This window comes from Ranitomeya variabilis, chromosome 1 (genome assembly GCF_051348905.1).
Source record: "Ranitomeya variabilis isolate aRanVar5 chromosome 1, aRanVar5.hap1, whole genome shotgun sequence".
NCBI classification, from domain to species: Eukaryota; Metazoa; Chordata; class Amphibia; order Anura; family Dendrobatidae; genus Ranitomeya; species Ranitomeya variabilis.
Genome location: NC_135232.1, coordinates 165501352 through 165516162, shown reverse-complemented (window position 1 = coordinate 165516162; position 14811 = coordinate 165501352). Strand labels below are relative to the sequence as shown.

Below are 14811 nucleotides of genomic sequence, written 5' to 3'. Positions count from 1 at the left end.
CACCGGGATCCGTTGAAGCATTCCAGAGTTATAACCTCATAAAGGGACAGTGGTCAGAATTGTAAAAATTGGCCCGGTCATTAACGTGTAAACCACTCTTGGGGGTAAAGGGGTTAAGTATAAAATTCCAATAAAACATTTGACATTAATACATGTATTTTCATTTTTCCCACCATTAACCCCTCCTTCCCCACCCCTGCCCCCCTCTTCCCATTTAGACAGCTCACACTCTTCTCTTAACATGTCTGGTAACATTATATACATTACCAATATGTAGTGTCTTCCATTATGCACACATAGACCATTATTATAAAGGCGAACCCTCCTCAGGCCTTGCTTCCCTTAAGCTCCTCCTAACCTAGTTCCAGCCTAGGCGTCCCCAATTTATCATACAAGACCATCTTCCCTCTTTTCTGATGTACATCCTTTTCCAGGGTAATGACCTGCCCCACATATTTAATATATTCTCCCCTCGAGGGAGGCTCCTCTTTAATCCAGTGTCTTGCTATGACCTTCCGAGCCATGCATAGAAGTCTAGGGATTGCTATTTTCAGCTTGTTATCCACAACTATCTCCTCTACATATCCCAACACGCACACCAATGGTTCTCTTGGAATTACACATCAGACCCCACATCTTTAATGCCTCAGATATCACAATATTTTAAAAATGAAGTAGCTGAGTAAAGAGATAGCGTAAAAAAAAGTAGGAAATCTTTCAAGGTAGGACCCAGCGGCCACACGCCACGCTTTGGTTATATGTTCCTGCCCCTCAGTACCATACAGCATACACTACATTAATAGGAGAGAAGTGTTTGTCTGCCATGTTCTGCCTGTGAGCCAAATATACCATGCAAGCCAAGCTTAGAACAAGAGAAGTAAAGGAACATTCACCCAGCACAAAATAAAGATGGACCTGTAAAGCCTGCTGAGAATTGTGCCGCCTTTTAATAATTCCCTGGTGCTGTGAGTTATACTAGCAGCTCCCAGCTCCTTATCTTAGTCCTTATTTCACTCTAGTTCTTTGTACGAGTCGTAAGCCAAGTTCACACGACAGTATAAAAAAATGTGCCAGTTTCATCCAGAAAATAGACTTTTTTTTTCACTTGTTATCCATATGCAATCTGTTTTTTGTTGTTGTTGTTGTTTTTTCATCAGCAGTTATTAATAATTTACAAGACCATTTACAGTTTCCGATGTTAATGAATTGCAATGTATCCATAAAAAGAATACAAACCGTAGCTCCGTATGACATCAGAGGGGTTTTTTTTGTGCACCCATAGACTTGAATGGATGAATTTCGTCCGGCACCTGGGAGGAACTAGAGCATGCGGTGATATTTTTCAAACACAGATTCTGTCATTGAAAAAAAAAAATCGCACATATGCACTCCATCGTTAAATAACATTGGTCCAAGTTTTGCCACGAAGAGCACTGGAATTGAAAATACGGTCGTGTGAGCCTACCCTTAAAAAAGGACAATTATTAAAGATATGTGTATTTATTTATATGTACGGGCTTACTATTGATCCTGTACTCCACTATTGGTGGGGAGCTTGGGCTCCGGACCCCCTACTGGTCCACTAATTGCAGTGATTATAATATACTATTCTATATGTGTGTGTACGTATGAATGTGTAATATATATATAATATTTAATGACAATTACACTTTAATTCTAATAAAATATGTCTACCCTGGTTCTTAGTATGGCACTAGAAATACTGGTGTGCGAGAAGTACAGCGAGCAGTTTCGCACGCACCCTATGGGGAATCTGCGCTCTGCTGAATATACCTGGTGATGTTCACTGAAACTGAGTGCGGCTTTAATGCTTCTCCTACAACTGGAGCAAACATAACAATTGTGCCAGTATAAGTGTCAGGAGGGCTTAATACGACTGGTCGTAAACTGGAAAAATCACCTTAATACATTTTTTCAATCTGTTGGCAAATGACATTCTTAAGAGAATAGAGATATATCTCTTTATTCCTGGTCGGGGCATATGTGCTTTAATAAATTGCAAATATATTGGAAAGAATGTCAACCTGAAAATATTTGTTTGGAAAAAAAATACATTCTCAAATGACATTTAGCGAGCACAGATTTTCCCTTATACTGAAGAAATATGACCAGTGATTGCCGAGTAGGTCCGCTGCGTTCTGCGATAGAAGTAATATCACTTCAGTTTACTGGAGAGAGAAAATGTAACTGTAAAGGGAAAAACACTGCGCCCTTATTCCCAGAGAGCCGCTTCTTTGGAAACCTTTGCACGCATTCCAGATGGAACCGTTTGCAACAAGCTATTATGTCTAGCAATCAGTAATATACAGGTAGAGAACATCCGAAAAGCTCTCTTGAGCAGCAATAAATCTGCCCCTAATCTGTCAGTGAGAAGCATATCACTCTTACCATCTGGGTTACCGGTGAGAAGAAATGAGAAGATTTAAAGGTTTATCCTCAGCAGAGAGCTAATGACTATACAGAGTGTGTGCGGCTATTGCATTATTTGTAGGAGTTGTGGGAGCTGGGACTCATGCACAGCTTGTATAATTGATATAGCAGGGTTCTTATAAGGAGGACTGAGCCATATTGAGCAATGCCCCAAACCATGCCAACTGCAGAAGAGACCAAAACTTAGTACCATCTTGCCCTTCCAGCTAGAGTGGGCTTTCATGAATTTTCTTGAAAAATCATGACCAAAAATGTTGCAGGTGACAAGCCATCATATCCCTATCCATATAATTATTATGAACCTATAAATAAGTAAAATATCAAACCTATCACCTATCAAAGTAAAAAATTTCAAAAAATATTTTATAAAAAAATAAATAGAATTTTATAAATTACAAAGAGACGAAACCAATAAAAACAGCCCAAACAGGGACAGTGTAGCCTATATAGAGTCACATTGTGGCATGCAAAACATACGGTAATTAGTTAACATTTCATGAAAAGTGAATCGCAATAAACAAGAACAAAAAAGGGTCACCTTAACACAAAATAAGTTGATAAATAGATTAATGGACAGTTAATGTAACTTAACTAAAAATAATGATACTAATTATATAGCCAAAACTCCAAAAGGTAACTACCAGTAGAAAGACCTGCAGTAACCAGAAATGAATTAATAAACCTGAGAAAACCTGATGAACATTGAAGTGCAACTGTACAGGGACCCCCTAGCCACCAGCGATCGCCGTATTGGTATATCACAGTGACAGACCACACTGCCCAGTACCCTGTATACACACCAGACTTGGGGGAGCTGGAGACCCCAGACCTTATTGCATCCACACTACAGTACACATTAGAGGATTTAGTTTGTGCTCTCATCAGTAATTGTGCCGGTCGCTTTTCTTTTATATCGTTGGAGCTATTGAGAAATATTGGGACCTATAGTAAGATTGTTGGCTATTGACCATAACTGGTATCTCCAGGCTTTTTTCTGTAACGCATGGCCTGTTGTAGGGTATTTAGCTCCAGAACAAGCTCTCCAAGTTCCAGTTATTGTTTTTAGATGGTTTACAATAACAAACACACAATAACCAATTAAATATTAATCGTAACACAATATTGTATGAGAGGATAAAATGTACAATAGCAAAGCATTCTTTTTCCAGAGATTTTGTTAAACTGTGCTCCTCAACAATAGGCCAATATAATTATGATTATTGCACCTAAGTGCTTATTGATCTCAGGTTCAGCATGCTCGGCTATATTTATTGCTCTCAGTGCAGTGCAGTCTTCTGGAAAAGTAGAAAAACAAGCTCTGATTTACATGGCAGAATAAAAATATTGATCTTTTCTCTGCAGTCGAATTGAGCACTTAAAATCCCAGAATGATTTGTTGACGATAACACTGGAGGAGTGTAAGAGCAATGCCGAAAGAATGAGCATGCTGGTGGGGAAGTACGAGTCCAACGCTACTGCCCTGAGGCTGGCTCTACAGTACAGGTACGTACCGCACACCGATCAGCCTGTTCAAATATAACTATGTTTGCAGGGCTTTAAAAGTCACGTTTATATTACATCTCTAGCAGATAGACCGGGATATAAAAGGTGCAAACTAGAGTCCATTTGTGGTATTTAAAAAAAAAAAAAAAAAGTCACTTTATATCTTGGATTGTACACAAGTCCATTTAGGACCATGTAACATATATCTGAACTACTATATTTTGCTGAATCCAAGCTGGCATTTGGTTCCAGCCATGGCTTATGGCAGTGTCATTAAAAGGGTTATTCGCAAATTTGTAACTTATCTCTTATTCCTCCTGTCCAGACAACAGGGCTTTAAACCCTAGAAACTGTGTTCTGCACAGCTCTGTCTTTAATACGGTGGAGGTGAACATGCTAAACTTCCGCTTCATTCATTGTCTATGGGCTTGCCTGAAACAGCACTGTACTCTGAGCATGTCCCCCTCCGCTCTGTCCAAGATAGGGCTTTGCAGAGCCTGACTACTCACTATACAAGTGGCCCCCCACTTTTATTACCCGGAGAGCCACATTCAGCTCTCAGAAAGGGTTGTGAGCCACATCCAGACCCCGTTGCTTCCAACCCCCTTAAGTAGATGCATCCAAAGTCCCCATTACCATTATGACAACAACCAAAGCTTTCCCACAAAAATCACACTGAGCAGTATACTTACATCTAAGGGTTCTCACCATACTGTGATTCCGTATTATTACATCAAGCACTCCCACAACACTATCCCATCCAGTCTAAAGCACCTCCTCCTACTGGAAGCATCATGCTATCCCTAGATTACTATATTTATTTATCTCTAAACCCCCCCAAGGCCAGAATATGTGCATTCAGATTTGCTCTTCTGTGTGGGACAACTCGCAAAACATCTGGAGACCTGCTCTTTATAGCTGTTTGCTAGACCTAGTACTTATATCATCAAGCTGCAGATAGCTGCGAGCAACACTTCAGAGGCCCCGAGCCACCGGTTGGAGACCCCTGCACTAAACTATGTATAGGAGATAACCTGTTAATGGAAGACTCGGCCACTATGGGGTGGAGAACGGTGTAATAGATGAAATAGAGAAAAACAGATGGGTATGTTGAACAACCAGGGCTATAAGGGAATAGGCCCACATTCACAAACCAATTGAGATTTTTGATAGTTGTTTGTGAGAGCATCATATTTTAATATGTTGTATTAGATATTTTATCTGTTAGATGAATCTGAGAACACTTTTCCAGTTGACACTGGGGGTAGCTATGGCCACTCCGCTATGTTAGAAGCCATGTTGTCTGCCTGGTCTCTTTACAACTCCACTCATTCTCTTCAGAAGCCCAGAGATTGTTTAATTCATTAACTTAATATATGTGTGTCTTTATTTTGCCCTTGGCCTGAAGATAACCTTTGTCTGATTAATTTATCCGTTAACCTTTTTCACGTTGTATAATATCCCAAGAAGAGAATGATGCCACAGCTAGTATATGTCATGTTTTCTGAAATCGGTAACGTTGGTGATCTATGTCACAGGGATTTTGTTTATTTTCTTTGACGTAGAGGATGCGCAAGCTTACCCTTTTCGTTACAGGTTCTATTCTTTTTATATCTCATTTATTCTCAAGTTTAATCACAGATGACATGTAATACTGATCAACTTTTATAATGCAGCCGAGATTTAAGGTCAGCAATGGGTCAGAGAATTAAGTGCTACCTTTGAGATGTCAAGATCCTCCGTGTTTGTCTTAAGATGATGTACAGTAGCTGGTCTAAGGTATTGATTTGGTATTTCCCTTCTTCCTATGGTTTAGTGAGCAGTGTATCGAGGCATATGAATTATTGCTGGCGCTTGCAGAAAGCGAGCAGTCTCTCATTCTGGGACAGTTCAGAGCTGCTGGAGTTGGAACTGTAGGTAAGAATTATTCTCCATCACAAACCTGAAATCTCTGTCCGATAACATGCTATTTATTGTGTACCTTCATGCTCCAACGTTTATGGCCAATTGCACATTTCCTTGGCTGTGACTCACTTTCTGACACTTGGAAGCCAGCCAAAGCATTGACATGTTATAATTCATGCTGCCATTGACAGTAATAATGGTCCCATTGGGTCTTTATAGCTATACATAGGCATGTAAACGTGTAACCATGGGATTGAGGATCTGCATTCACCTTGCATTCATTGTACAGCTGAATAAAAGAAGTGGCAGTATGCCAGGGATGAAAATGTCCATTGGGTTCATGCCTTCTAATGGGACCCGATCCATCGTCCCCATCCACATAGTAGTGAAATGGGAAAGGCCACACTCAAATATTCTTTGCTGCAGAATCATATGTTAACTATGTTGTACCATTGAATTAAAATTGTAATGTTAACTGCAGCTTGTAAATCCTGCAGCAAACTACCGTATATAAAATACCCCCAATGTACAAAGAATTATCTCTGAAAAAAAATAAATATCGTAATTAGTTTTTCTTTTGATCATTTTTTTGTAAAATACATATTGATGTGCCAGCTCGCTAGTGTTGCATCTACATCACAATTATTTTAATCAACTATGTCATGGTCAAAAAAAGTCTGGCGTGCCTATGGTTAAAATCTGAGCATTTATAATACTCTTTTAATTAAAAATATTTTTTGTAGCTATAGTGTAAATGGTCCTTTGTGTTGTCTGCTTGGAGGTTTTCTATTCTTATACATAAAATTAAAATAAGTTTATGAATATTTGATTATCCATGTGGTTTTCTGAGGACATGGATTAAAAGATTGTAAATCCTATCAGAAATGAAAATGCTTCAAAATTGACATGCTGTTAAAATTCTTCTGTGTTTCTGGGCGGTCATATGTTTTAGCGCCATACTTCGGCAGTTGTTGAAAACACATCATTTACTGTCTGTGCTTTGACCGGCTCAGCCATTAACTCTGAATGGTGATTTTATGGCTTGGACTGTGATCCTCTGCAAGCTGTGAGTGACTGGAGATGTGCGCAAAAAGAGGACACAGACATTGCAGGCGCCACACAGAATAAGTAACCTTATCAGCTTGTAACTTTAGACAGAGGCAATGGAGCTAGGCCTCCAGAATGCTGGATTACGTAAGATTAAATGACTACATTATAGGACTCATTGATCCCCTACAGTACCCTGACTCTGGGTGGTACCAGTGTCAGCACCTGTAACATTACTTACTACAGGAGACTCTCAGGATGGCAACATACTACAACATACTACATGAGGTGGGAGGAATATTGAAATAAAAAAAAACTGAGTGCAGTAATTTGTCCATCTTCAGACAGTATAGGAGTCTCAAGATGGTTCTTTGTAGGTGGAGTTGAGAAATACTGAGAGTGGGAGTGTGACCTATGTGACACAGGAAGAGCTCACAGGAAGTTCAGGATAATAACAAAGCACAAGGATGGCTCCAGGGGGCTGAAAGGGAGGTAAAATGGAAAATAAAGGCAACTGGGGCTTGGGGACTCATTACAGTGACATCCTGATAGGCATCTTGTTTCTATATATTATGTGGGTGGGTTTGTCTATACATATACAGTAGGGATTCTTTCACTCTCTGGCAGCTGGGTAGCATTCACACAAGCACAAAACTTCTTGATGTGAAGGAAGTTTATTTAACTTCAAAAAGCTCTCCAGGTAACGGAAAAAATAAACAAGTAGAAATGTCCATACACCTGCCATCCAAGTCCAGGCTTCACAGGCCCTATCAACCACTTGCAAGACCAACCAGTTTCCAACAGGTCCTTCACCCAGGCCTAAGGTTCAGAGGTGCTCCACAGCCAAACCGTTATGAGCATGGATGTATAGTGTACTGTAATTTGATCTCCTGGAATAGTAATATGGTTATTTATCTAATTAATATTTCTGATTATATGATGAAGCTGAAGAAACCGGGGATGAGAACATCACCCAGATGCTGAAAAGGGCACACGATTGTAGGAAAACCGCAGAGAATGCTGCAAAAGCTCTTCTGATGAAGCTGGATGGCAGCTGTGGCGGTGCCTTTGCGGTCACTGGATGTAGTGTACAGCCATGGGAAAGCCTGTCATCAAATAGCCATACAAGGTAGGGTTTAATAGACACGCTCTCAATGCTTATCTCAATTACATGTTTGTATGGATATGTCTCAAATCTTAACAGTGTGGAAAATTATATTTCAGTGACTCTGCTGATAGTTTCACACTTTTTTTCTTCTTTAAATAATTTACTGGCACCAAAAAGAAATTAGCATTTCACCTAAATATAACACCAAAAGGATATTAATGAAATATGTGAATCCCAGTTATGAAAAAAAAGACTCCTTATTGATTGACCTACACACATTTCTTAAACCTGAGTAGAAGATTGACTCGTCCTATAAATTTTGCCACTGTTTGCGGTATTTGTGCCTTCCAGTGGTAAAGAATTATTGTGGCTTGATACAGCAACCACAAGACAGAAGCCTTGGTTCTTAATCACTAAAAGATTTAACTTATTATTTTCAGTGTGTATTTATGTGGGTGTATGTATATATGGAGGCGTACGTTTCTATCAATCAGCTAACCAGTAGGCCATAGACAAAGCGGCCTAACAGACTGGCACCGGGTACATAAAGCACCACTCCAACATTTTTTTAATTTTATCTCTAGAGTGGTGCTTAAAATCCAAGCCCCCTGTCTGATGCTCACCTTCTGGCATTTTCATCTGTTTTAGCCACTGCTCCGATCCGTCCCCTGCAGTTTGTGACCTGTCGGCAACTCCAGTGTTTCATGAAGCGAGTTGGAGGTCACTTTTCAATACAAGTCTATGAAGAGCGTCATCATGACTCTCATAGACTTGCATTGAGAGCTTGTGACGTAGCTTCTGACTACCAGCTAATCAGAAGCTGCGCTCACCAGATGGTGCCACGGGACCGAAGCGGTACCGAAAAATGGGGAAGATGCCGAAAGGTGAGTATATGACCGGGGCAGGGGACTTGTGTTTAAAGCGAAACTCCACAGCGCTGAAAGAAAACAAAATGCTGGAGTGATGCTTTAATATATCGCACCTGAATCTGACAAAGCACATGTACGGTGTTATATATTGAAGGTGATGGTATAATAAGAGTTTGAAGATTTTGGATACTTGTCTAAGGTAAAACACTAATTTGTCTGGAAGTTTAGTTCTATCTATATTGAGTTTGGTGAACCTCAAAGATATGAAATCTAAAACGGTTGCTATACAATTTAGCAGATTGGCATAATAAAGCCGGAAAAAAAGAGACACTAATATGCCAGAAACATGTAATCTATGCAGGTCCCACCTCTGGAATCCACACCTATGTAGCCATCCTGGTAATGGAATAGAGAATCAAAGGGAATGATGGATCTATAATAGTGACAGATCAACAGTGTCAATCATGAAATCTTTTCACTGATAAGTCCGAGATCTGCCATAACTGTCCCGTACTCGTATTTCTGACTGCTGATTTTTTAAATTGGTGTCAACTATAATGGGACATCCAGCGACCCTTGGACAGAACCATAGAGGCCTGATGCCTACCAGTGCTGCTGCCACTTCATGCTGGGGTTCTGATTTGTTAAAGGACATATACGCCAACTACTGAGACATGAGAGATGACATGTCATCCTCATAATAATTTTATTGTTTTACATTGAAGGTACTATACCATAGTATATAGGTACAGTTTAGAATATATTACTGTTTTGTGATGCAGTCAGGCGCAGGGCCGTGACTTCCCTGATGATGATCTAAAAATGGTTCACTAGACCAGTAATATCATGCAATGAAGAAATTGTATAATTTTTATAATATCCAATAGCATACCATTTAGATCACAATACCATTTTATTTAATTGCCTTTTAGCAGAGTCACTGATCTAATTTCTGGAGTGTGTTATTAGAAAGAGATGAAGAATTACTAATTAGTTAATGAGGCTCTTAAGTTGATTACTTTTTCTTTTGCATAGTAGTTGACACATGTATTTTGGGTTTCCTCATTATTTCTATTAAAAACATTATTTACAACAAGAAAAGAAAAGTATGGTATTTTGTACATTTTAGTTACTTTTTGTGAATAATCTGTGTTGCTAACTCTTCTTCATATTCAGAAATACTGCAGGTTATTAAACGATTACTTAAATGGGAGATGTAGTTTTATTTTAGGTGAAAAGTTTATTCAAAAATTATTTGTTTCACAATCTTAAGTTAGAAAATAGTCGTCATCAATATTTCATAATGGTCACTTCATGCCAAGTAGAAGAATTGGACTTTTTTTTTCTTTAGCAGTACAGCGGCTGCTGATTAATGCTTGACGAGCTGTGCAACTTAATACAAGACATGATGGGATGTTATTCCCTGGCTGATAACTGAGATCATACAACATTCCAGGCAGACATGTTAATGGATGACCTAACCCTCCACCAGCAGATGATTAGCTGTCCTCCTGAGATCCACCAGGCTGTTTTCTAATGCAATCCATATAGAGAAATATAAGCTGCTCTTGTAACCCCTTCACTGCTGACACACGCTTCTTAGTATTACATTGCAGATTCTTTATGCCTACAATGCAATATTCTCTTCAAGCCAGGAGAAAAATGTAGAACATAATAGTTTATTCATTTGTATTTTTATTCATCATTTAAGCCATAAATAGTCACATAGTGTAAAGCGTGGGATACAAAAGGGCATACAGACAGACACAAAGTACAATTAACTAATCGACTCCAATAGGGTTAGGTATATAAAAAAAAATTGTAATCATGAGCTGATCAATGTAGAATAACGAAATAGTAAATTTGTTGGGCAGAGGTCAATGTAAGGTCCTCAAAGGGCTAAGTAATAGTCTGGTCATATTGAGCAATTAAATATATTGACTATGTCCAGTGCTGCATTTCATAGAGCAACATGTTTAAAGGGAATCTGTCACCCCCCAAAATCGTATATGAGCTGCGGCCACCGGCATCAGGGGCTTATCTACAGCATTCTGTAATGCCGTACATAAGCCCCCGATGTAACCTGAAAGGTAAGAAAAACAGGTTATATTATACTCACCCAGGGGCGGTCCCACTGCGGTCGGGGTCCGATGGGCGTCGCGTTCCGTGTCCGGCCTATATACAGCATTCTATAATGCTGTATATCTGCCCCCAACCCGACCTGTAAGAGAAGAAAAATGCCGACAGACTGTGTGGATGATGCAGGGACCCGTCATCCACACAAACCAAGAAGGGGGACGACATCGCAAGAAGATGGGAGGCGCTGTACCAAGAAGAGCGACACCCCTCGGAACGGACTGCCCCACAGGTGAGTATAATAGAAGTTATTTTTCAGTTCTTCCCGGTCGTGTTGGGGCCTATACACAGCATTATAAGCCCTGAAAAGCTGTATATAAGCTCTGAAAAGCGGTGGCTGCATCTCATATTGGCCAAACCTGGTGACAGGTTCCCTTTAAAAGAGTTCTCTTGTGTAAGAAGAAAAGAGTGACTGCTGACTACCAAATCGTGATAGTCTGTAGTGCGCACACTGTTAGGATTCCCCTGTGTGAGTGGACAGTCACGTGACCACTTGGATGCGATTTGCATACTTGCAGTCACATGCCGACTAGTCTCATGCAGCTTCTCTCAATCCTTGATCTATTGAGAGTAGCAAGATGAGACTAGTCAGCATGTAGCTGAAAGTATGCAAATCGCATATATGTGGTCACGTGACCATTCACTCACACAGGCGAGTGTTGTTCTATGAGGCTGCTCAGATCTGCGATTATTTTCTCATGCCGATTCGGCCTGAGCGCACAATGGCAGCATGCTGTTATTGAAAGCGAGATTCCGCTCATTCGCACACATATAAGTCTACGGGTGCGAGTGAAACATCGCACCCATCCGAGTGCAGTGCCATTCCCACTGACGCCGGCAGCAGAGGAGATAAAGAAATTACTTCCTCTGCCTCCTCCACACATGTGCTGCTTCTCTCATGTGAGCGGCTCGGAGCACTGACACCGTGCTCTCGCTCACAGCAGGAGCCGATGGTCATTACCATACCACATCGGAAGCTATACGCTAGCGTGACACCGGCCTTAGTCTGAAAAAAACTTTAATTTCCATGTGCTCTATAATATATACTTTATATAAACTGGAAACATTGATTTTGGTTTCAGATTCCTAATATATACACAGTTGCTATGGAGATTACAATTTAATTTCCTACTTTAATGAGCAGAGGTTCACCTAGGGGAATTTATGATTATGTATTTCGGAATTGCTTTTACATGTATTCCCTAGCCTAAATGTAATATTAGAATTACTTCCTTTAGTAAATACAAGCAATTTTGATGACAAAACCGGTTAGCTTTGGAAACGTAAAATTCCCAGTAGTTGCAATAGTAGTATGTATGTTTCTCTCTCTCTCTCTCTCTCTCTCTATGACTACTATGGAAAATAATAACAATTCTGCTAACAGTTATTAATAAATTATATATACTGTTTGTAAAATTGATTTAAACAGGTTATTTTCTGATGACACATTAACATCAAATGTCGCTCAGGTGTTTGAGATATGACTCACTCCCACAAAAACTATAACAATGTCAATGGTGACAACTGAGCAGCATGGTGGCTCAGTAGTTAGCACTGTTGCTTTGCAGCGCTGGGATTCTGGGTTCAAACCACCAAAGACAACATTTGCAAGGAATTTGTATGTTATCCCCATATTTGTGTGGGTTTCTTTCAAGTACTCCGGTTTCCTCCCACTCTCCGAAGACATACTGATAGGTCATTTAGCTTGTGAGCCCCGATGGGGACAACTATAACAATACTAGATGGTGGTCCGATTCTAATGCATCGGGTATTCTAGAATATGTATGTAGTTTATTTATGAAGTTTTCAGAATAATGCAATTCATACACAGGATCCGGCCGGCCGCGAACAATCAGTGAAGCCAAGGCCTGCTCCAGGTTTTTGAGGGCCCCGGGCGAAAGAGTCTCAGTGGGCCCCCCTCTTTAACACATACCACGATTCATGATGCACAGATACAGCAGAGAAATATAGCACAGCCAAGTAGCATACAGCCCATGTAGTATATTGCCCAGCCACGTAGTATATAGCACAGCTCCCGTAGTATAGTGCCCAGCCACGTAATATATTGCACAGCCACATAATATATTGCACAGCCACGTATATAGCACAGAGACGTAGTATATAACACAGCCGATGCAGTATATAACACAGGCCACGTAGTAATAGAGCACAGCGATGTAGTATATTGCCCAGCCACGTAATATATACCACAGTCACGTAGTATATAGCACAGAGACGTAGTATATAATACAGCCCACGCAGTATATAACACAGCCCACGTAGTATATTGCACAGCCACGTAATATATTGCACAGCCACGTAATATATTGCACAGCCACGTAATATATTGCACAGCCACGTAGCATATAGCACAGCCACGTAGTATATAGCACAGAGACGTAGTATATAACATAGCCCATGCAGTATATAACACAGGCCACGTAGTATAGACCATAGCGATGTAGTATATTGCCCAGCCACATAATATATACCACAGCCACGTAGTATATAGCACAGAGACGTAGTATATAACACAGCCCACGTAGTATATAGCACAGCCCACATAGTATATTGCCCAGCCACGTAGTATATAGTCCAGCCACATAATATATTGCCCAGCCACGTAATATATACCACAGCCACGTAGTATATAGCACAGAGACGTAGTATATAACACAGCCCACGCAGTATATAACACAGCCCTTGCAGTATATAACACAGCCCACGTAGTATATAGCAATGTGGGCACCATATCCCTGTTAAATAAAGAATTAAAATAAAAAATAGTTATATACTCCCCTTCCGTCGGCCCCCGGATCCAGCCCAGGTGTTTACCGATGCTCCTCGCGACGCTCCGGTCCCAAAAATGCATTGTGGTCTCGCGAGATGATGACGTAGCGGTCTTGCGAGACCGCTACGTCATCATCTCGCGAGACCGCAATGCATGGACCGGAGCGTCGCGAGGAGCAGCGGGAAAGGCGACGGAAGGTGAGAATGTAATGATTTTTTATTTTGTTTATTATTTTTAACATTAGATCTTTTTACTATTGATGCTGCATAGGCAGCATCAATAGTAAAAAGTTGGTCACATAGGGTTAATAGCAGCGTTAACAGACTGCGTTACACCGCGGCATAACGCAGCCATTAACCCTGTGTGAGCGCTGACTGGAGGGGGCACTGACCGAGAGTAGGAAGGGGCGAATTTGCGGCCGGACTGTGCCCGTCGCTGATTGGTCGCGGCCGGCGACGTGGGATTTCCGTGACAGACAGACGGAAGTGCCCCTTAGACGATTATATATATAGATTTGTATAGCGCTGTGGGATATGATGGCGCTATATAAGTAAGCATAGTAAATGGTGACTTGTAGTGATACCCACATCACACCGGTCTGTCTGCTTCCTCTGCTGGTGGGGATGGGCATGTGACTACTGCTGCCAATCATTGGCTGCAGCAGTGTGCAACACGTAATTGCTGTGGTCAGTGATTGGCTACTGCTGAAACATGCGCATCCCCAGCAGCAGAGAAAGCTCAGACGCGGGCTGGAGGCCCAGTAGGAGCGTCAGGGTATCCGTGAGTATACTGTCCGTTTTACTGCACATCTCCAGTGTTTTCATGCAAGTTTTTTGTTCCTGTATGTACAATTAAATCTGTTTATGTCCTTTTAATGCCTTTATCAGACAGACATGGCATTTCATCTAAATGTAGAGGAAGTAAAACAGCACTAACTCTATAATAACCCAATCATGTGTGTGATTCGGTTAGGAATTACCTAATTTTACAAAAAAAAAATC

At 40.7% G+C, this 14811-nt stretch overlaps 1 protein-coding gene across 3 annotated transcripts in view; it reads left to right on the top strand.

Annotated features, from left to right (window-relative positions):
- MCC (MCC regulator of Wnt signaling pathway) overlaps positions 1-14811 on the top strand; it is a 452211-nt gene that overhangs the window by 391094 nt on the left and 46306 nt on the right. For all 3 annotated transcript variants that reach the window (XM_077290460.1, XM_077290469.1, XM_077290479.1), the window contains 3 exons: positions 3814-3954; positions 5771-5871; positions 7852-8035. In XM_077290460.1, the coding sequence (XP_077146575.1) occupies positions 3814-3954; positions 5771-5871; positions 7852-8035 (426 nt within the window). The remainder of the gene's footprint in view (positions 1-3813; positions 3955-5770; positions 5872-7851; positions 8036-14811) is intronic.